The sequence below is a fragment of the Scedosporium apiospermum genome (assembly GCF_000732125.1).
Source record: "Scedosporium apiospermum strain IHEM 14462 chromosome Unknown SEQ_SAPIO_0107, whole genome shotgun sequence".
In the NCBI taxonomy this organism is placed as follows: domain Eukaryota; kingdom Fungi; phylum Ascomycota; class Sordariomycetes; order Microascales; family Microascaceae; genus Scedosporium; species Scedosporium apiospermum.
In genome coordinates this window covers 381,035-404,053 of record NW_015971808.1, presented here as the reverse complement: position 1 = coordinate 404,053, position 23,019 = coordinate 381,035, and the positions used below count along the sequence as shown (strand labels likewise).

Genomic DNA, 23,019 nt, shown 5'->3' with positions numbered 1-23,019 from the left:
AACTCCGTGTGTCTCTCAAACCTAAGGTTTCGTTTTGTACCAGGGAGGGAGCTTTCCGCCTGGACCTTGCACTGACAAAAGAGAAGGGCCGGAGTCCTCAAAAGCTTATCCAAAATTCCCTAAAATCTTCAGTGCGCTACGCTTGATCAATCTTATGATACGTTTTATCCGTACCTGAGCGATTCTCCTGGAACGAAGCTAACGAAGCGATCAGCGGAAAGCTTCTCTTGTTACTGAGGTGAGCTGCGCAATTCCTCTCCACGTCCCCCGCCACCCCTTCTGTTGCTCTCAGACGAACATCTTAACCTTGCAGAAAGAGAGCGAGAGTAGCGGCTCAGACGCGTAACACCGACGACATCGCGTTCTTTTCCCTTTTCCTTTTCTTTTTCCCCCTTCTCTTTTTCCCCCCCGGAGTTGCTTGGCGGCTGCGAAAAGGACCAGAGTACAGGTGCAATTACATCATCCACTGTTTTTTTCACGCACGAAGTACAGGAGGAGGCTACAGCACTGCCCTACAAAACTCATCATACCATTCCGAGAGCTAGTTATCCCCGACGGCCTGCCGACCTGACATGAGATTTCCCCGCACTCCCTCGTTGGATTGATGAATTGAGGGAGGGACCGGAAAACACGGGGGAACCAGGGGAAGTCGGAGGAGGCAAAAAGAAATAATAAAGAAAAGGGCCTCTAATTTGACATGTACTTGCCACCGAGTGCTAAGATCGACCCCTCACGAGTGACGAGGCGGAGTGAGTAGGCTATTCTTCGTTTCTGAACTACCATCTAAAGTTTACAAAGTATGCCGCCTTCCTTCTTTTTGGCTACATCGCTCTTCGGGGCTCCTCGAACGCCGGTCCTCCGTTCCATTCCCTCAGGTACGTGAGGTGGAGTCCTGGCGCCGTTGGGATCTGCGCAAAATCACTAGGTTATGTAGACGAAGTACTCCATTAGTTAGCTCGCCTCGCTGACGGGCAGTAGGAATCGGTACACTTCGCGCCAGGAGCTCAACCCTCCTTCGTATTCCAATCTTGTCTGTCAAAGTGGTTCCTGGGCCTGAAAACGATAAATCATGATACTACAAACTCTCATCCAATGACTCCGGTGATCCCCCTTCTCGCGTAATCGGTCCAGATCTTCTCATTCATCGCCACACTATGGAGCAGAACCCACATTAACATCATCAATATATTGTCACTACGAAAAACCTACCCCAGTACTATGCGTGAATGATGCAAGTGTATCTCGCTCCCAGGAAGGGGGTGCTCGTACTCAATACACCGCACCATGCATCTCATGAGGAAGGAGTACTATCAGCAGCATTTTAGAAAATGGACGCGGCAGAACAAGAAACCGCAACCTTGGAGATGCGCTCGGAGTCGGATTACGGAATATGGGCTGATTGGTTAAGTTGATGCATCTCGAGCCGCTAAATTGTCAGGTTGATGTCATATTGATGTTCGTTTGCCAACAACTCTGTAGCCACTTCCTAAAATCGTCAGGCTTGCAGTGGACTTACAACTCTAGCGAGCTAACGTGACTGTGACGTTGCGGAAGAGTGAGGAGTCTAGACTTGGTTACGGATCGTTGATATCATTATTACTTTTTATGCCTACTTCGTAAGGCGGCCTCGTCTTAACCAGGGGCCGTTTTCAAGAAGTCCAGGACCCCTCCGACTTCATACGTCGCAGTGCTTTTTTCCTAGGGCTGCCAGCACCATTTTCTCCATGCAGGACCCTCCGAGACGGAGACCATCCATTCGTTCCATTCTCAAGCCACGGATCTTTGAAATATTACAGGTGCGTTTGAGTCCTCAGGTGGGAGGGTCGATTGGACAGCTTCTGGAGTTCAGGGTCTTACTGCATGTACTCCGAATGTAGGCTATGCAGCATCTGCCCTGAAAAATATCACGTCGACTTTGTTAATGGACGAGTGTCGATTTGTCCGACATCATCATCACATTTACGATCAAGTACCCACTTGTCGCCCCCGGATCCCCAGTTCCCTGTGCGATCGGTCCCTTACTTCGTAGTTTTACATGGAGGGTTGAAAAGGAAATTGAAGGAAAAGGTCGAGCTACGGCTCCACAACCCGCTCCCATTCGAAACATCGGGCTTCCCGCCAAACACCCATTCGCCGCTCTACCGTTGGTTTCTGGTTCCCTTCGCAAGAATTGTCTGCTTTTGTCCCTCTCGGAAACGGAAGTGGGGCCTCGCGCTGTCTCGGATGGTGCTTGTAGTACGACATTTTCTGCACCCTTTTTCGTCAATCAAGCCGCCAGGCATACGCCATTCCCGTACGCATGTGCGCCCATCGTCTTTTTTTGATCCGCATCCATGATGTACTTTGACCTTCCGCGGTGGAGTGGCTGGAGGGTTAAGGGTTGAGGTGCAGGGAGTAGTATAGACGTCATCGAGGGGCACATTTGTCAGCCAATGATCGGGGCAGTTGGTTTCTTTGAGGGTATGTCTTCGTCGATCCCTCACGATGGCGGGCTTCTTATGCGAAGTATCATTTGATGCAGCTCGAGTGGCTAGTTGATACCAGCCCTGGTGGAGATTCTGCTCAGTGGGTCCATGGAATTGCGACGCAGCCTGAGCTTTTTTCATCCAGGGTATGCTCTTCTTCACCGAGCTAAAAGAAGCTCAGCAAAGCACTCCTTCGTGGGTTTTCTGCCACACTTGAAATTCCCAGCTTCAGGAATCGAACCACGCCTGATCATCCCCATGAACTAACATATGCACTTGTGTTTCGAGGATCCGAAGTAGAGCCATCCTTCGGACGAGGACTTGATGAGATGGAAGAACTACAATGATGAGAAATAGCCAGGACGGGCGGCGCGGACAATAGTGCTTCCCCATTTACTCTATGATTTTGAACGAGAAGAGTGCTAGAAACATCTCCCCCACCAGGACAGCTCGCCGGGCGGCATGTGATGATGACACGTTGGTATTGAGGTGTTATACTCTTCGCATTTGATGTTCTGCAGGGCCTACAAGGGTGTGATAATGCTATGAATGCTCTGTATTGATTGATCCGGATGGATAACCAAACTGCACTTAGCACTTAAGCATGTGCCCCAGAATGGAAAGCTTCTACAAACACTACTTCGTACTTCATAATCTACATATGCTGAATGCTTCTTCGTATACATACAGATACATGCTCAACCCCCTCATGAGGCAATGCAGATTAAACTACTTGGATGTCCTGATTCAAACACCCTTGTCGACCCTTGGCGCTGATTCCCCACCATTACCACTCCGGGATGTACGAAGGGACTTTGTAGCATCGAGAGCTTCAATCAAAATCTTGCTTCGTACCATCAGAACCGATTTACTTGTGCAAGAAGTCGACGAGCTGGGACAGAGTGGTATTCTGAAGAAAGCCAAGAGCCTATTATTCCTCGCAGGCGAAATTTGAGATCTGGCATTTCTCCCCGAGGCGTGGGTTATCTCCACACGAGAACTGGGTACTTTTTAACCATTATCGCGTTCCCATTTTTATTTCCACCTTCGTTGGGATCGGGATTTGAAATATTTTTCTCATGAGACCCTGAAAAAAAAACTGCAATGAAGGGTCTCTCGCCCGAGGGCGAAAAAAAAAAAACAGCCCAACGAGTTGGCGCCGGACCGAAGGACTTGGGCGGGGCGGAGCAGGCAGGATTAGTTACGTCCCCACGTCGACGCGCCATTTCGTCACCATACGGAAGATAGCTTGAAGCCGCTTCGAACTGCTGAAGCTATTTCATAGCTCCGTGACTATGAAGAATTCCGCCCGCATGGCAGCGGGTTGGGCTTTGCTACTTCGAGTTGGTGGTGGCCTTGATGCCACTAGGAAGTAGGGCAGCGAACTGAATTTTTTTTTTTTTTTTTTTTTTTCGTCATCGTACAGCACTTTTTTTCCTTGCCGCTAGCATCGGCCTGGACGGATTAGTTCTTCCTCTAAAACCCTTTTCTCCATGGGGCTTTTCCCAACGGCTCAAACAAATCATCGTAGAGCCGGCATGGAGCAGGAGGAGGTTGTGCGAGCTATGAAGTCCATTTCGTAAGATTGCTTCCATTTGGCGAAGGGCCAATAAAGAAATATCACTTCTTCCAAGAGACAATTATTTCCAGAGTTCATTACTTCATAGAGTGAATATCATTACTCCGAGGGTGACCCTAGGGGACCAGCCGGCTCCATGTAACATCGGATATGACTCTAGCGGTCCTGGCCTCTTAACCAAGCACAATATATGTACTTCGGACTCGATAAAGGATGAAATGCACACTTGGGAGAGCCTCGCCAGATAGGGGTCTACACTACTACTCCATGGACCTTAAGATCGCGGCTATTGATTAATAGCAACACGATCCGACACGTTGCAGAAGATCGCCCGCCTTGAGAAAGAATCGCAGGCATCAAATGGAATTCCAGAAGGTTACAATGGGATCGGAGGATTCAAGGTCGGGGAAGAGGAAGACCCTGGCAAAGCCAAGGATTGAACTCCTTCGCTTTGTGCTCCGTACTTCGTACCTTTTGTACCCTGATGAAGACCCTGTTCTCCTCTCTGATCGATTACAGCGTCCATCCATGTCCTTATAAGGCGAGGTATACCATTCCGTCCCACTCCAGACAATTGTACCATGGGTTTATGAGCTGGTCACGGTTCGCTTAGCCGTGGAATTTTGTTCAAATCCACACCAGTGACACCACATGCTCCAAAGTGACCCTTAATGCGTGTGGTTGTGGAGCTTATAATTGTGAGGAACAGAGAGCAGCCGTGCCATCCTTTGGATTCAAACTTTAATCCTGAGCAAAAGAAACATTGAAGTTTACTTGAAACGCGCGGCCTGGCCTTGGGAACGATATTACTACGGAGTCCGGTTTCTCGCTTTCCAGTTCCCACGTGTAAATCCAATTATACAAAAAGCCGGTGGGATCTAATCTATCTCGACCCTGCCCGGCTTGTGGCTGCCATGTGGTGGCGGCGGTATGGCAGAGGGTGGTAGGTACCTGGCCTGGCTGGCCTGGCTTGAATGGTTCCGGAGCAACCAACAGACACTTACGAAGTCTTGTTGTGTATTGTGGACCAACGAGCCATGTTGTGAAGGGATAGTAACGAAGCGATTATAGTGTGGGTGGTCATCAAGAAAAAAGGAAAGAGATGGATCTAACCATGAGCGGAATCCATGAGCCGGTCAAGAACTCCACTTGCTTCAGCCCCATCGGTGATCCAAATCACCATTCTCTCGTACTTCGTACATGTACTTCGTTTCCTGAACTTGATCATCGTCGTCGAAGCAAAACCACGGATTTACGAGAAGATCAGAGGAAAAGAAAATATATCCTAGCCCTCCTCGTCGCAGTCTAAAGTCCCCAGGGTCACATGATTATCGGCTCATTACGTGGTCGTGGTCGAGCTTTAGTTGGACGATAAATGTTTCAAAACAACATCGCCAACAATGCGCATGCTAAAAGCTCGGATGGTCCACGTTCCCCCAAACCCAATTGCGGATGGGATCTTGATTTTGATGCTTCAGGCACGCCCCTTCCGAAGATTGGACTTAGTTCGTATGAATATAATCATCCATTCAAATGATTGTCAGGCACATCTTTACCGAGCCGGAGGCGCGACTCCGGTTCTCGAGAGGGCCCTGATTTACACTTCCTTGACAGCTGGTTGGATGGGCGTGGTCTTAGAACCAAGTTGTGGTGTGTGTCGTCGTGGGCCGCGTTTCTTGCTTCCTGCATACCCCGGGAAAGACGCTCCATTGCCAGATTGCCAGGCTAGGATCATGCTATCCTAACGCAGCAGAAGAGGCAGACTGGGAGGAGCGGGACCAACTTCCAACGCTTCTCGCTTTGATAAGCATCATGCTCCTGCAGATGAAATATACCTGGGGTCTGTTGCACTTCGAAGTTGCTGGCTCCGCTGCGATACCCTACTGATCTATTACTCCGTAATGATACCTTTAGCGTACCAAAGTTGGGGATGCTTGACCCAGGCTAGTACGGAGTTGTCGCCACATTCCGGCGCCGTCCAGCGCCAAGTCGGTTGTCCGAGCATGGGTTGGTTCTGGGTGCGAAGTACACTACATACACCATTAGTCCTACACTATAACGCCTGATGAAAGCAGCGATAACACCTACGAAGTACCCTGTAGAGAGGGGTTGGCGCAAGATGGAGATGACGCCCTGGAGCATTAGTGCGCGACGAGGAATTATAGCTTGCACGAATCAATTGATGAATGGGTTAAGGGGTGTTCTACGGGACTCCATCCACCACACACCGTTAGCTTCATGATGAGCTATAGCGCTGTGAGTAGTACTAGGAGTGTAGAAGGTAGGACCCCTTCCAACCATCTTAATCTATCCATTTGCTCATAAATGTCCAAAGTCGGCCCAGCAAAGAGCGGATGGTGGTGGTACAGGAACGAGGAACGCTCCTCAGTGGATGCGATACCCTCAATATCCATCACTCACATTCGTGCCGCGCCAAGTACCGGCGCTGAAGTGTTGGTGTACGCCCCCTCCAAAATTCACTGGCAGGATGAAGTACGAAGTAGTTTACAAGCACGACACGACACTGCATCGACACACCAGGCGTGCGCGCCTTGTACACTAGTGTACACAAGCAGTGCAACTCGAGCGCCCGCTGCACTATTCGCCTTAGCATCCACAAGCTTGCGTGGCTCTAATTCTCCCGCTCTTGCTTCCCGCTCGTCCACGCCCCCTCCTCCATTTGTCCTCTTTTCCCCTCCCCAAAGCTCCGCTGCTAAGGTATGGACCTCCGGTCCCCTTTTTGAGCTCGTATTTCCTCATTCGAACTCTCGCCATTCCAACTTGGGTGAGGTCCATGTCGTCATCTGTCCAAGAAGAATAAATAAAAGCCCAAACATGCAGCAAGGGTCGAAACAGGGAAACGGGCACTTAAATCACCGAGGACAAAGGATGCATGGAGTTTGGAGATAAAAGAAGTTTCAATGTTGGCATGGAACTAAGGTCCTTCCTCAATCTCGGCTGGCTGTCCTAGGAAAATATATCCGGCGTAGTATTGAGCTCTTAGCGATGGAGAATGTCAAATTCTTGAGCCCTGTTCTTCCCCCACAGGATTCACTCTCGCGTATCGTGCAGGGTGTTATTGTTGGTAGCTCACGGCCTTTTTTGCTCTCCGCTGGGCTTACCAGGCTCCCTCTTTTTTACTCTTTATTTTATTTATTTTCATTTTTTATTTTTATTTTATTTATTTTTTTCTCACTAGCGGTAGCATTCTTATCTACTGGTACTTCGAAGTAGTATAACTCACATTAGCAGCGCTGACCCTGCACAGCGGAGCATTTCTGCATGGTGTCATGGCATGATACCCCCCATTCCCAGCCTCACCTCACCCTACACGAGTACTTCGTAGCGACGAAACAAGGGCCCAGATGCGCAGAAAGGCAAGGGGATTGCTCGAGGGGTATAGAATGCCCGGCCAACCACCGAGAGTAAGGGAAAAAAATTCGAACAAGGCGCGAGGTCAGAGCGTGCATCGAGAGAAAGAAAAGAATTCCTGCAGAACACATGGAAGCAAGAATGCCAAGACCAGCGTTCGGGGGGGTGTTCGACATCATTCGAGAACCTCTATGCATTTTTCGACGAACCCTGACGAACCCTGACCCGACCGCACGTACGGGCAGGGTACGGCAGGGGACCCCCCCTGCCGCAGGGTCCCCTTTCCGCCTGTCCACTTCCACTCCCGCAAAGTGATCAATCAACCCTCAATCCGTGGTTAGGGTCCTGTGGATGTAAACTAGATTATGAAGTAGTGTAGTGTACCTCAGTGCTGGCAGTGTACCTCGTACTTGCAGAGGAGTAGACGGAGCACAGAGTGCGGAGTACGGGGTACTTCTCACATTATTGCTTCATATGCTCCTTCTCTGTACACTAAGGGCATGCAGGAGACTCTCGTGTACTAAGGTACAAGTACGTACTTTGTACTCGGTGGTGCATTTTGGACTGGACAGACACAACAGCTCGGCTACTGGTACAAGCAAGAAGTACCTCCCTGAGCTGCCGGACTAGTGGCGGGGGTATTCGGCGGTACCTGATACGGATCCCTGCAATCTCTTAAGGCTGTGCCGTTTCATCTTGTCGAACACACGTGAGCCGGCGTCGATCTGGGATGAACCCTTCAAGCCAGGGAGAGAGCGACCAGCGCGTGGTTTTGAGAGAGAATAGACTACACTACAGAGACAGATACACAGAGAAGAGGCCAAAGCAAGGCTTCCCCCCCTTCCTCCCAAACTCCCAAAAGACCAGATGGAACTATTTTGGGAAATACTCGTACGGGTATCGCGATATTCCATCGATCATGAAAAATATCAGGACCAAAATACCATCGCCAGTCGTGTTTCCTCCCCAGGTCGTCTCCCCCCCTTCGGCACCACAAAGGCAGTCCCTTACTTTGGCAAAAGATGGCTGGGAACCACTTTGTTTGTGACCCGCCAACCCCCAGGATAAATACCAGGGATTGGGCCTGTTCTGCCCAAGTTAGATCGTTGTTTTCACCCATAGAACCCTCCCTCCCTCCAGACACGCCCTTCCCACGGTCCTCCTCCTCCTCCTCCGGCTCCTCCTCCCCTCTTCCCATTTGCCTCACATCCCGAGCCGATGAGCATGCCACCTCCACGCAGGGTCCCTTTCCCTTCAGGCCTTAAGTTCGGCTCTCCCGTCTACTATATGAAAGGGACTTACGAGCCCAAAAAAATACGTGGACGTATAACACACACGCCAACATACCAAGCGGGCCGGGGAGCGAAACAAAAGCGAGCCATATGAGCCCGCATGATTTCGTCCATACCCTTTGTGGACTATGTGCGCATTCCTCGAGCCGGTTCCCATTTTGTGAGGATCTCCCTGTGTCAAATTCCACATTTGGAATGATGGGTCCCTTTCAAACTCCCCTTTTGAGTAAAATGGAAAAAATGGCGTGGCCTTTGCCGTGGGTGGAGCATCGCTTCGCGTAGTCCTCTTACACGGTCAAAACAAACCCGCAGACATGTTGATGCCCGTTTTATTATTACTATTATTATTTGCCTGCAGTTTATGTGCACACCGGCGGGCTACCCTTGGAATCCCCTTCGAAGCTCTCGGTCAGATGAGATCTTCACGGCACACCTCGTTCAGGGGGGCGGGAAGGGCGTTCCTGTCACATCGTCTTCTTTGGTCAATTCATGGAGAAAAGAACGTTCCCGTCCTTTTCTGTGCAAGACAAATTCGATCAATACTCGTCAGCTCCTATACCTTTTTTCGGGCACCACTCAATCCCATTCCGGGGCAGTATCAACATGCAAGATTCCGTGTTGAAGAACCAGACAATCAGGCAAGTGATGAGCCGGCATGAAGGAAGAGCAAAAAGGGTCCAGAGGTTCCGGGAGGACAGGTTACGACAGGTTGGAGAACTTGGGGAAGGTCGCCCAGTTTACTGGATCACGACGACGACTACGGCCACCATAGCCACGCCAGGAATATCGTTGACAGCTCACACGCACATCGCCCCCTTTTTTTCTTGTTTCCATTTCCATCCCTTCGGTCCCCAATTCTCTTCGGTCTGTCCTGTATTATTCTTCATGCCTATTTGAAAAAACAAAAAAAGCAGGAACAAGGGGCGGTCGGAGAAATTGGCCCATGCTGTCTGTTTTAAGCTGGTGGCTGGCAGGCCAGAGACGTGTTTGAGTCTATTTTAAGGACCTGTATTTCGTGGCCTTTTCCCTGCTGATTCGAAGGATTCCCTAACAACCTGTGACTTGTCAAAGCCGGGGGATCCTTTCCCATCTGCGTCTTTAAAGCCTCAGTTTCGGGGTTTTCGCAACACACCGAGATGAGACAACTGATGGCAGCTGGGGCCACGCAGCGCCACCAGAGGCAGGAGTAGGACGCAGAACTTCTCAGCTTCTACGCATGTTGAATGGGATCCCAAAGCTACGAGTCTAGCCCGAGATGACTCTGGAAGATCCTTCGTCTTCATGACTGTGTCAGAGCCCGGCCGCGAAACTTGTCTGGATCATATTACCTCTAAATGCAAGGTGATACGCGAACTGTCGAAAAACGAAAGAGAGTATCGCCGAGCCTACAACCGTACACTCAAGTAAAAGCCATGGTAGTCCAGTCAGTCAATTTGTCAACAGCGGAGGAGCGTATCTGATGACCGAGCTTGCTTCCGCGGAGGGGAGGCACCTCGAATGAGTTTGTCCCCTTCGCGGTGTCCTCCGGCATCTTCTCCATGGGAAAAGCGGTATTCACGTGTCCATGTTTGCCAATGGAGACACAAGAAAACATGGTTTCCAGCTGGCTATCATCGGCCTTGAACATGGCGATGTTGATATTCTAAAGCATGTCGTAGTTACGAGACGTATCGTGGACATATCACCGAGTAAACCAGACAAGTCAACTTTAGAAATGTTAAATCCAGCGAGTCCGCAACTCACGGTGCGGACGATGCTAGCCTCTGGAACACAACAAGGCGTCCGGCGCTAAGGAAGGAAGGGGGGGGTTTAAACCTACATTGATAACCAAGCTCCAAACATGCTACCGAGCCGTGTACAGTTATATGATCGTGTCCCAGCTCTAGAATAAAGATTTCGAGGGGTATGCGGTCTAGACAGGAGAACATGTCATGGTCGTAAAGTTTAACGAGGTTAAGTTCAGAGCTAGCAGAGGGTCCGTCAATCTTCGGATCATGGACTCGGGCTCCGAGGAGGAGCGAAGCCCGATGCCATGAACATTGCGAAATAATAAGTGGCATGGGAACCTGCCGTTCTTTAATTGTCGGTGTTCATTCAAAGGGTGGACAAAAAAAAAAAAAAAAAAAAAAAAAAAAGGAGAGAGACGATTAAAAAATAAGCTCGGTTCCTTTTTCTAGTCTGTTGTGAAGATGAAATCATACACATCCGGAGCCCACCAACCTTAACATCCCTCCTTTAAAGACGACGCCTAACCCTATGCTGTACAAATGAATACGAAAAAAGAATGAGAAAACCATCCATAACCTTAAACCCCGCTCCGGCCCCCCCAATACTTTTTTTTAAACTTCCCCAACCAATCCCGCCTACTTCTTGACAGGAAGAGGCGGCGGTAACATCTTGCCAGCTCCCGTATCAACCCTTTTGCTAGGAGGCAGGTCCGGAACCTTGAACCCCCCGTTGGAAGAAGACCCCCCAACCTGCGTAAACGTACCCCCCTTGAACCAGCGGTCCTCATCCGCTTTCCTCTTCCTACTAAGCTCCTCGCGTACCTTCGGATCCACGAGCTCCAACCCTTGCACCGGCGTAAACGTAAGTGACGATGCGGTTCCCGCCGTGCTCATGTTCCCACCAATGGTGCTCCCAACGCCCGACGTGCGAAGTCCCCTTCCACGCAAGTCGATGTTCGAGCTCGCCTGGTTGAACCCGCGCAGAGACGACGATAAGCCGTTCATGGGCGTAGCGCCTCCCCAGCCCTTGTGCTTGGCGCTGAGTTTGGCTCTTGTGCGCTGGTCGATCTGCAGCGCGCGGATCCTGCCGTCGTTGGACTGCCCGATCATGCCGAGACCGGCCGTTCCCTCGCCGGTGCCGTAGCCGACTTCCTTTTCCTCCTTTCCGAACGCCATTCTGTTTTGTGCTTTGCGCAGATCCGTCATGGCCGTAGCTTCCTTTGCCTTCCTTGCTCGTCTGCCACCTCGCTTCCTCGAGGGCTTGTCGTCTGGCGCGGGGAGGGCTCGCTGGCCCTTGTTCGCGGCCGGTTCAGTTAGCTTGTCAAGCCTCTCGAGACATGCTGATTTCAATTGTTCGCCGATGGCTCCGTTGGGGCTCTCGTGTATGCGATCGACCCTGGCTGCCATCACGAGCTTGGCAGAGACGATGCGCATGGCTTGCCTCTTTAGGTCGTTAGGTATCCCCCGAATGAGAGGCGAGTGATAGATGAAACCCTGCTGCCTTATACCGACATTCGTCGCTAGACCGGGCGTAGCCTGCTTCTTGGAGCCCCAAGCGGCGATGTTGCAGGCTGGCGTCTTGGAAAGACCCGTAAGACCACCGGCGGCATTCAGGAGCTGGGCGGCCGTGAGAGAACCGATGAGGGCCGTGAGGTTGGGCGCGAAGATGTTCATGCGCGATTGCACGTATTCGGTGAGCGTCGTCTTGGCCTTATCCAACGACACAATCATCTGGCAAGCGCTTCGTACGCGATTCAGCTCATCCTGGCTCATCTCGCGACCCTTGGTAGTGGTCGCCTCAACGGTGACAATCATGAGCGACGGTCCATCGAGGACGGAGCGTAGAGAGATCTTTAGGGGATTATCCGTAGAATTTTGTAGCTTCTTGATGCCCTCGGCGTCCATGGGCCCATTGCCCAGGATGGCGACGACCTTGGCATACTCGAGGGGGTTACTGATGAGGGTTTCGAGCTCCGGGAATCGCACGGAGTAGTGATCGCGGATGAACTTGTGGACGAGGACGATCTCGCTGTCGATGTGGGTTGAAAGGCTGTTGGATTGGGTCAGGAGGTGGTATTCGGGGTGATCCTCGACGTTTCCGATAACGGCCGTTTGTTCTTGAGATCGGCATTTTTCGATTTTCTATTTGGTTCGACGCAAGAATGTCAGGGCTATGCTCAAAATAAAATGTAAACGGTGATCCGAAGAGGTGATGTGCCAAGAGAACAAGAAAAATGATAAAAAGGGGGGCAACTCATTGGGATTCTTACCTCTAGAACGGGCCCCAGGGTATCCATTAGTGTAGCCACACTCCGAACGTCCTTCACAACCCCCAACTTCATCTTCTCGACCTTGACCTTCGCCTCCTCGGCATCGTCGCCGAGAATCTTGGCCTCATCGACCACATCCGTCATCTCCTCATCTTCCTCCTCCTCTTCGCCCTCACTCATGTCGCCTATCGTCGGTTTGCCGTTGGTCGGCGCCTCGCCCTCGATGGCGCCATCATCTGCGACCTCTTCGTCAGAGCCGAAGTCCTCGAAGTCCTGGAGTAGTTCGTCGGCCAGGGTCGACATGGTGGGCGAGGGATAAAAAGGCTACCGCAATACTGTCGTGTAAAGTACCGAGATCTGAGTTACGCGACGGTTGGCGATGGAAGGAAGGCCAGGGTGGAGGTGAGGAAAAGGAGAGTGATGGGGGCAAAATATAAAATTGGTCCTTGAAGTTGAAGTGGTTCGCGAGGCTGACTTTGGGCAGTCGCAGTTGCCTTGCAGGGAAGATGGTCAGTGCGTTAATTTGAGAGCTTTTATTGGCCAGCGCGACGGTGCGATTGCACGCTGCACCTTGAACATGTTCACGATTAATTCATATTTCATATTATGATCATAAACGGGCATCGCCTTGCGCTTTCCAAGAGGCAACTTTTTTTTCCTCATCAGCATTAACTCATCTAGCGAACCCGCGAGGTTAGGAGCTGCGGGCTTTGGAACGTCTAATCGAGAACCTCCATTCGTGTTCTCCAGGGTCCTCTACCGGAATTCATTGACCCGAGTCTACGCCAACCATCTCTCTCATCACTTCTTCACCACAAGAACTCGCCCAAAAGCCTCCAGCCTTTCACACCGCCATCATGGATGCCCCGAGGGGACCCCCCAAGGTCAAGAACAAGGCCGCAGCCCCCGTCCAAATCTCCGCCGAGCAACTCCTCCGCGAAGCCGTCGACCGCCAAGAAGTCCCCATCGAAGCCCCGACCCAACGCTTCGCCGACCTCGAGGAGCTGCACGAGTACCAGGGCCGCAAGCGCAAGGAATTCGAAGCCTACGTGCGGAGGAACCGCCTCAACATCAACAACTGGACGAGATATGCCGCCTGGGAGCTCGAGCAGAAGGAATTCGCCCGCGCGCGGTCCATCTTCGAACGCGCCCTCGATGTCATGCCCAATAATGTAGCGCTGTGGATCCGGTATATCGAGTCGGAGATGAAGTCGAGGAATATCAACCATGCGAGAAACCTGTTAGATCGCGCTGTGACGATCCTTCCGCGCGTCGATAAGCTGTGGTACAAGTATGTGTACATGGAGGAGATGCTGGGGAACATCCCCGGCACGAGGCAGGTGTTTGAGAGGTGGATGAAGTGGCAACCCGACAAGGCCGCCTGGAGTGCGTTTATCAAGCTGGAGAAGCGCTACGGCGAATATGACCGCGCGAGAGACATTTTCAGATCTTTCACCGTCGTTCACCCGGAACCCGAGAACTGGATCAAGTGGGCGAGGTTCGAGGAGGAGTACGGCACCAGTGACATGGTGAGAGAGGTATTCGGAGAATCGATAGAGGCTCTCGGCGACGATTTTCTATCCGAAAAGATCTTCCTCGCCTACGCCCGCTTCGAAGCCAAGCTGAAGGAATACGAGCGCGCCAGAGCCATCTACAAATATGCCCTCGATCACCTTCCCCGCTCCAAGTCTATGGCTCTTCACAAGGCCTATACGACGTTCGAGAAACAGTTCGGTGACCAGGATGGCATCGAAGACGTCATCCTGTCGAAGCGACGAGTCTACTACGAGAACCAAGTCAAGGAAAATCCCAAGAACTACGATGCCTGGATCGACTACGCGCGCCTGGAGGAGACCTCAGGAGACTTCGACAGGGTGCGAGAAGTGTACGAGAGGGCCGTCGCCCAGATGCCACCCACGCAGGAGAAGCGGCACTGGAGGCGCTACATCTACCTCTGGATATTCTACGCCATCTGGGAAGAGATGGAAGCCAAGGACGTCGCCCGCGCGAGAGAGATATACAAAGTATGCCTACAACACATCCCCCACAAGAAATTCACATTCGCCAAAGTCTGGCTCCTCAAAGCGCACTTCGAAATCCGCCAAGGCGACATCACGGCCGCGCGCAAGACCCTCGGCCAAGCCATCGGCATGTGTCCCAAGGACCGGCTCTTCCGGGGCTACATCGATCTCGAGCTCAAGCTCTTCGAGTTCGTGCGGTGCCGCACGCTGTACGAGAAGCACGTCGAGTGGAACCCTGCCAATTGCCAGACGTGGATCAAGTTCGCCGAGCTGGAGCGGGGCCTCGATGATTTGGATCGCACGAGGGCCATTTTCGAGCTTGCTATTGGGCAGCAGGTGCTTGATATGCCGGAGCTGCTTTGGAAGGCGTATATTGATTTCGAGGAGGAGGAAGGGGAGTATGAGCGCGCGAGGGAATTGTATGAGCGGCTGCTCGAGAAGACGGATCACGTCAAGGTGTGGATCAGCTACGCGCACTTCGAGATCAACATCCCCGAAGAGGAAGAAGAAGAAGAAGCCGAGGAAGAGGAGGAAGAGCGCCCCGTCAGCGAAGAAGCCAAGGCACGCGCACGCAAGGTCTTCGAACGCGCACACACCGCCATGAAGGACAAGGACCTCAAGGAAGAGCGCGTGACGCTTCTGAACGCGTGGCTGTCGTTCGAGCGCATCCACGGCGCCGAAGAGGACGTCGAGGCCGTGCAGAGGCAGATGCCTCGCAGGGTGAAGCGCAGGAGGAAGCTCGAGGACGATACCTGGGAGGAGTATGTGGATTACGTGTTTCCGGCGGATGATCGGCAGCTTAAGAGTCTTTCGAACGTCATGGCGTTGGCGGCGAAGTGGAAGGAGAGCGGAGGGGCGGGGATATAATGGGGAGGTGGGCAGGACGAGCTGCTTCTTGGCTTTTTTTTTCCCTCGATTTGTATTAATCCTTTGTGACGAGTATTCGAGCTTCGGTTATCTTTGTTTTGGGGGGGGGGGGGTTGTGTCCTAACAAAATGTGAAGAAAAGAAGAGAAGAGAAAAGAGATGACTCTAAGCTACATCAGTATAACACGCGTGATTCCGAGATACTAGACCCGGCCTTCCTAGGGCCTCTGAAACGGAGGGTTCGACGGTTGACTTGCTGCTCCCTTAAGAGGGTCCGACTTTACCCGCGGTAGCAGCTTCGAACTATGGAGAGGGAGAAGGTTCGACTCAACACATAAGACGTAGCCTGGACACGGCGGCAGTAGAGGTGGATTAAGCAGAACCAAGAGCCATCATCATTCAGAGATCATAACGAGAAGAAGACATTACATCCGCCTCATGAAAGAACCCACGGCATAAGACGAGAAAAAGCCGAATCTCAACAGAAGAAAACAGACCGCCATTCCCGAACCGTCATCCTCATGCCACCTAGCGAGCGTTTTCCGACACCTGAGCTTCCTCCTGGAGACATGTACACTTCAATAAGAACAATAAGAAGGGATCATGAAATCGAAATCGTAGAAACCAACCTATTTTATACCCTTTCCTTAAAAACGTTCTTGGACAAACGCTGGTGTTATTTTCCCCTTCCTACTCTACCTCCGGATTTGAAGTTGTTTTTCTGCGGGCAGATTCGAATCCCAGATATATTGCATCATGATCATTCCCTTCCCCGCCACATCCTTTCCCCGATTCATCCCTAGACAGGACGAGACAGGAAGTGTCGGTGGCCAGGCCAGGGCTAAGGAGCAGGAAGAAGAAGGAAAAAAACTAAAACCAGCCTTGGAAAAAAACTAAAACCAGCCTTGTCCCACTCCCCTGACAACCAAACGTATATAAGAACCATACATGACGGCCAGACCCAGACGTAAAACGTATACCCATCTCGTCTCGCAGTTAAGCAGTACAAAGGAAAGGAAGACAAAAGCGAACCCCCCCCTCCAAAAAAAAAAAAAAAAAATTCCAGTAAGTTTTGAGTAGAATTGTTGTCCCCAGCATTCCATGATACCTTGAAAGAATGAAAAACGGAAGAGAGCGTGTCCTTGTGCTTGTGCTTTTCCCTCGTTGATACCTTCTGGACCGAACAAGCCTAAAAAAGACAGGAGGCAAGCAGGCTTTTGCTTCGCTTAGTGGCGACGATCTAATGTAAATGAATCAGCGGATTGATCTTTTTAAAATGAATAGCTTCTTCCCATCTTGAAGCTTGGGGGGTGTGCTTTTCGAGGGCAGAAAGGGGTAAAAAGCGCGAAAAAAGGAATGAAAAAACGACGAAAGCAGAAACCAAACGCCCAACTGTGAGCCCAGACCAAAACGAAGGGAGAGAGAAAACATAACCATGTCCTTCCTGTATATCCCAAGAGAAACACAACCCTGCGTTTAAAGCCCAACCAAGCGCCGAATCCATGTGTCCATCTATATCCATCTATATCCATATCCCACCATCTATCCGTGTTCCATATCCTGTAATGGTCGTAATTCATGAAGAAGTGCAGTAAGAGGAAGAAGAGAGGGAAAGAAGTGAAAACAAAATGACATAAACGGCGTGCAGTAAAACCATGGATGGGTGTAAAGGAGAGAAAAGGAGAAAAAAAAGGCACGCGGCGTGACACCCTGCACTATGGGAAGGCGTGTAGCTCATCTCGCAACAAGGAGCAAGCAGGGCAGGGAAGTCGAGGAAGAAGCTCGAAGGCCGCCAAGGGGAAAAGGTTGATGCTATGCCCGAGAACCGACTACACGAAATATCGTCGAGAAAAGAGCTTGCAAGAGGGGTTTTTTCGCATAGAGGCCCCCCCAGCATCCTTCCCAAGGTTTTCCGCGGATCTTCGTGTCGTTTTGAAAGAGGAGAAAGGCAGCATAATCATGCCTCTTTGACTTTCGAGAGAGGGCTTGTTCTAGATGCGAGCACCTTCTAGACCTTGAAACCAGAGGTCCGATACGCAGACGAAGCATACGGCTTCCCGTCATAGCAGTGACGGGACCCCACGATTTCTCGTCGAAAAGACTCGGGCGGAGGATGAGGCAACGCCGACTGCGACTGCGACTGCGACTGCGACGACCAACCCCCAATGGGTCGCCGCCTCGAGCTCGCGCTAGAAGACCGTCTCCTCTCCTCCGCCCTCCTCTCCCGGCGAACTCTCTTCTCCTTCTTAAACTCCCTACACTCCCTCGAACTCTCCCTCGCCTCCCTCAACTCCTTAATCGCCCCATGGACACCAACGGCCGCCACCCCGATCCTCGCCGCATTCTTAAGCATGGCACTTCTAGATTTGAGCTGCTCCTCGTGCAGCGGTGGCGGCGGCCCGTGTTTTTTCCGCCTCCCCATGTTTTGGTACACGCCGTGTGCCGCGTGAATGGTAGCAATAGCCGCAAGGCCCGACGTAACAAATTTCTTACCTCTCAACTTCTTAGCGCGACGCTCGTCATCCGACGAGTCGCCCAGGTCCGTGCCGGATCCGGCGTCCGATCGAGCATCTTTGCTGCGCCGCGAGCGGTGGCGGTCGTCGTGGCGGTCGTCGTCGTCGTCGTCATCGTAGCCGCGGCGCGACGAGTGGCGATCATCGTCCCTATCCCTATCCCTGCGCGAGGATCGACGGCGGTCCTCCTCGTACTCGTCGTCATCGTAGTCATCGTCGTGGTAGCGCCTATGGTGCCGCGAGCTTCGAGAGCCGTCATCCCTGCGAGAATCGTCATCGGGATCATTTCCGATGCCCAGCTTCGCAAGGCCATGGCGAGCCTGGTCCACGATGCTTCGGCTTCGGTTCCGGCTGCGGCTGCCGCCTCGGCTACCATCGCGGCCCCTGCTTTCATCTCTCTTGTCGGCGAGCTTCTTCGCGCCGAGGGCTGCTAGACCGGCCGAAGCGAGCGCGGCAAAACCGGTATTAGCGCTCCCGCCGACACCGCCGCTTTCGGAACGAGACCTCATCCGCGATCGAGAACGGCTGCGGCCAGTGACCTCGTCCTCCTCGATGTTCTTCTTGGAGCCGTGGACGAGGCGGTTACCAAGGAGGCCTCCGATGACGGACTCGACGATATCCCTCTTGTTATGCTTATCGTCATCATCCTGCGCACCGCCAATAGCACCAGCACCGATAGCAGCCGTCACAACACGCTTAGCCTTCTCGCCCTGCCAGCTCCCCGGCTCCTTCGCAATGCGGAAAGCCTCCGTAGCGCCAGCAAGCAGCGAGGCCATGGCCGCCTTCTGGATCTTGGACATGCTATGGGCGCGCGAGCGAGTAGACCTAGCGCTATCCCGCGAGCTGCTGCGACCGCGATCGCGATGTTTCTCGGGTTCCTTTTCGCCCGTGAGGGCCCGCATGGCGGCGCCGAGACTCGTCACGCCGAGGGCGCTCTCGAGGAAACTCTTGTGACCCTTCTTGGCGAGCTGGTCATCGTCCGAGTCGGAGTAGTAATGCTCATGAACCCTCCCATCCCGTCCGCGGTGAACGACGTGCGAGCTCTCATGGCGCTTCACCTTGGCAGCATGTTTATTATACAGCTCCGCACCCTGATACCCGGCCACAGCGCCCGCGGCCCCCAGCGCAGCCGAATGCAAATAATTCCTATGAATCTCCTCCTCCTCCTTCGCAGCCGCCGCCCTCCGATCATAAATCTCCTTGCCCCCCAAAGCTAGAGCGGCCCCCGCAACAGCAGCGATGATCTTCTCCTGACGCCCGAGCACACGCCGGCGTCGCTTCTCCTCCGCCTCGTAATACGCATCAGCGTACCCGGCCTTGTGACCCCCTCCGCGGGACCTGCGGCGATCGCGCTCGTAGTAAGCGTCGTCGTAATAGTACTCGGGTTCGGCGGAGCGAGCGCGGCGCGGATCGGCGTAGGAGGCGCGTTCGACGGCGAGTTGGGCGTCGTGGTGGGGGACTAGCTCGCGCGAGGTCGAGGGGTAGCCCTTTGCGTAGGAGGACTCGCGGACGTCGCGGGGGTCGGCGTAGCGCTGGTGGCGGTCGCGGTCATCGTAGCGGTCGCGGTCGTCGTAGCGGGGGCGGGGTGAGTCGTAGGGGTCGTATTGCGACATGGCGGAATGGAATTCTGTGGGTTGAAAAACGAAATAAACAAAATAATGATTAGAGTTTCGACGGCCCCTTGATGGTTGACGGGTTTGGCGTCGATGGGCTTGACGATCGAAAGTCTGTTTTTCGCTTCGAGTTCCTGGGAAGAGCGGGAGGGGTTAGTCCATTTGATCCAGTTTGACAGTCGGACAGTCGGCCAGTCTGGATGATTGCGGGGCCAGTGGCGTCACTCCGTTGGGCTCAGTGTGTTTGGCGTTCCATAGGAGTTGATAGTTTCCAGAGGGGCGAGAGGGAGGGGGCGAACCAGCGGACCAATGCCGGCGCACACGGGTGTCAGTTGATGGGTCATGTACGTACGTATGATATGTATGATCTGTATGATGTGTATGATCTGTATGATATGGAGCTGGCAACGGGATATTATCCCTCAGCAATTATCTGACTGGATATCCAACCAGAGACAATGGGAGGCCCCCCAGAGGACAGACGATGGAGGAGGCACTCGGAACGAGGAAGGTGCTGACACACAAGTCAATGATTGATCTGATGGCAGCTGATGTCAACTGAGCTCACAACAAATGTCTTCGTCTTGATCTGAGATGGAGTCTTCTTCTTGAAGGCGGGAGGTGTGGCAAGTGTTTGCTAGCACATCAACAGAACTTGACTGGTTCTTTGAAGACTTGGGAGACTAATTTCGGGGTTGTCTTTGTTTCTTTGTTTGTTTTTCGATTTTCCAAGTTGAGGTTATACGAGAAATGATCTCGAGGCGGCCTGCTGAAGTATTAAAAGCACTCAATAACAGCCAACACCATTCTTTCATTCCTTGCTTTGCCCTGAGTGACGGCGACGGACGGGCAACTACATCCTTGAAAATGGTACATACATGTGTTACATCCATTCTATTCCCCGGCACCTGGATGAGCCGGGGAGAGAAGCATCGACCAGGCTCAGGTGGGAGCGGAATCTCTCGAACAAGGGCATGTTATGCGTGGGACGAATCGGAGCGCAAGACAATCCCAGAGAGTTACAGGTTTGGTCGCCTTGCCCTTTGGCTTCCTCCGTCGCTCGGCCAAGTTCGACATTGGCTGACCGACGTATTGGCGACTCCCGAATCGTGATACCACTACGAAGCACGGCACGAGAATGCGTTCCCTGTCGCCCTGCGAGGGGCAATCGAAAAAAAGAGCCAAAAAAAGGTCTTCTGTACCTGTGTACAGTAGGCTGTGTACCTGTTAGAATTCCTCCCAACGGCTGGCACTGCCCATTCCCGCACTTGTGCCAAGAGGAGATCAACGGAAGCCAAGGCCATGTGCTCTCAAATCGAGGTGGCTCTGGCTCCAGCTCGGTCTCTCCATTCGTCGATGTCTCAAAAAGCAGGGCTGCACCGGAATGCTGCGACTTTGTGCATCATCAACCACCTCTACTCCGTCGTCCCCCTCCCTCTTGAGGCCCTCGGCAGTGCCCCTGCGCGCCTCACTTTTTACTTTGTCCTACAGTTGCCCAGGCTATTTGGCGTGGGGAAGAAAATGCCTTGGTCATGCAAGAAGAGAGGCCCTGTTCCCCTCGGCGCGTTCCCCATCCGAGTTGATGCTTCTGACTTTACAAAGTAGATAATTTGCCAATAAGGAGTGACGTGTTACAATCTACCACTACGTAATATTGTACTTTGTATGAGTCCCCCAACCACCCTCCTCTCGTCCATTTTCGCATAAGAAGAGGGGAGGTAGAGGGAGGAAGGGTGTGTAGTGTACATGCATAGAATCTTCCGGATCTTGGGGGAGAGTATCAAGGAGCAGGAGCCTCGAGATCCCGGTCGTGTCACACTTCTCGCGTTACTCACTGTATACCCCAGCCGGGCAAACCCAAGGCACCAGACTCAACGGCCGGTCGAGGCAACGCATGGGAATAGGCTGGCATGGCAAGTTTGGTGGGAGGGAACAACAGTCTTGGGACAAGCCAAAGACGAAAGGCGGGGCAAGATGAGGCCCAAGTTGTCCCTGTCCCTGTCCCTGTCCCATGATGTCATCGAGTTTTGCCCCTCTTCTCTCCTCTTCTCTCCTCTCCTCCAACCTTCTCTCTCAGTCAGGCACCCAAGCTGAGTCTCGCATCACAGGCTTCGCACCATGTTCCATCTCTCACTGAAGTAGTTCACGCAGACTCGGCTTCATCAAGATTCTTGATATTAAGAAGAGAGGGGAGGGATAAAAAGATTAAAAAAACAACCAGCCAAAACATCAATTAATGCAACCCCCCCAACGCTCTAATTTTATATTTTTGTTACTTTATTACTTTGCCTCGAGAGGGGAAAAAATAAAGGGAGGATGAACGTGTGCAAAACCGATATTTTTTCTTTTCCATGCCCTGCTACTCATACATTTGCAGAAGAGAGATTTCTTCAAAGGGGGTTTTTGATAAAAAGTGAAAAAAAGAGCAGAAAGGAAGAAGAAGAAGCAGAAGAAAAAAAGGGATAATGAAAATGCAGAACATGAGGCAAAAATGGGGCAAGAAGGGAGACCAGATACTAGAGAAGAAAAACGAATAGAGAAAGCAAACAAAGTCCCCTCCCCCTACGCCGTTATTTAGGCCGGATTTTTATTTTTCAAAGTGCGTCCTGCTCTGTTCAGAGAAAAGGGGCGAAAAAAAAAAAAAGATGAACATAAAAAAGAACAAGACAAAAACAAAGTCTAAGATTCCTGGCCATTCCCCTTTACCTCCTTGCCTTGCCTCCTTTCCCTAGCCCTTCCCTCCCTGAAATGCCGTCGCGTCGCAAAGAGGAACTTTTCGTTGTCCATTGCCTCGCTATGCAGACTGTAAGGAAAGTAACGTCGTGTGTTTCGGCCTGGGTCTTCGTCTCTACCCATGGACGGCGGCTCGAATCGCCGCCGCGGTCCAAGTCCGGTCGAGGAGTAGAGCGGGCGGCCGGAATAGACTTGTAAACAAAAGACTCGAACAAACATCGGGCCTAAAACCAGTGTGTCGTAGGGCCGATCCAATCCGACAAGAGATCTGGCAAGTCGAGCCGTCCGGAGACTGATGAGGCGCCGAAAGTGAAACGGCGACCAAAGTCATCTTTAATGACCAACCCTGCCGGATCAGTGAGCATATAACAAAGGCATTTCTGACCAGACGTCCCCCTCCCCTTCCTCCCTTGGGCGTCTTTGCGCCGAGAAACGCCAGAATGCTTCTTTTTTTTTGCTGTTTTAATTTTTTTTTTCTCCTCTTGGTGATCGCCCCTAATGTAAGGGATCACGGACCATGAGGGACTGCCTTTCCTTCGTCGATGGAATTCAGAATGTTGAGGCTTCG

The 23,019-nt window shown here is 52.2% G+C and overlaps 1 protein-coding gene and 2 pseudogenes across 1 annotated transcript; 1 reads left to right on the top strand and 2 right to left on the bottom strand.

Annotated features, from left to right (window-relative positions):
• Nucleotides 1–11,071: 11,071 nt before the first annotated feature.
• On the bottom strand, nt 11,072–13,008 carry SAPIO_CDS6798 (Prp31 C terminal domain-containing protein; the record flags this gene model as incomplete). Its single annotated transcript, XM_016788805.1, has 2 exons — nt 11,072–12,577; nt 12,706–13,008. The coding sequence occupies 2 exons, from the start codon at nt 13,006–13,008 to the stop codon at nt 11,072–11,074; spliced, it is 1,809 nt and encodes a 602-aa protein (XP_016641604.1).
• A 554-nt stretch (nt 13,009–13,562) lies between these two features.
• SAPIO_CDS6797 lies at nt 13,563–15,593 on the top strand (annotated as a pseudogene; the record flags this gene model as incomplete).
• A 2,007-nt stretch (nt 15,594–17,600) lies between these two features.
• SAPIO_CDS6796 lies at nt 17,601–19,718 on the bottom strand (annotated as a pseudogene; the record flags this gene model as incomplete).
• Nucleotides 19,719–23,019: the final 3,301 nt, after the last annotated feature.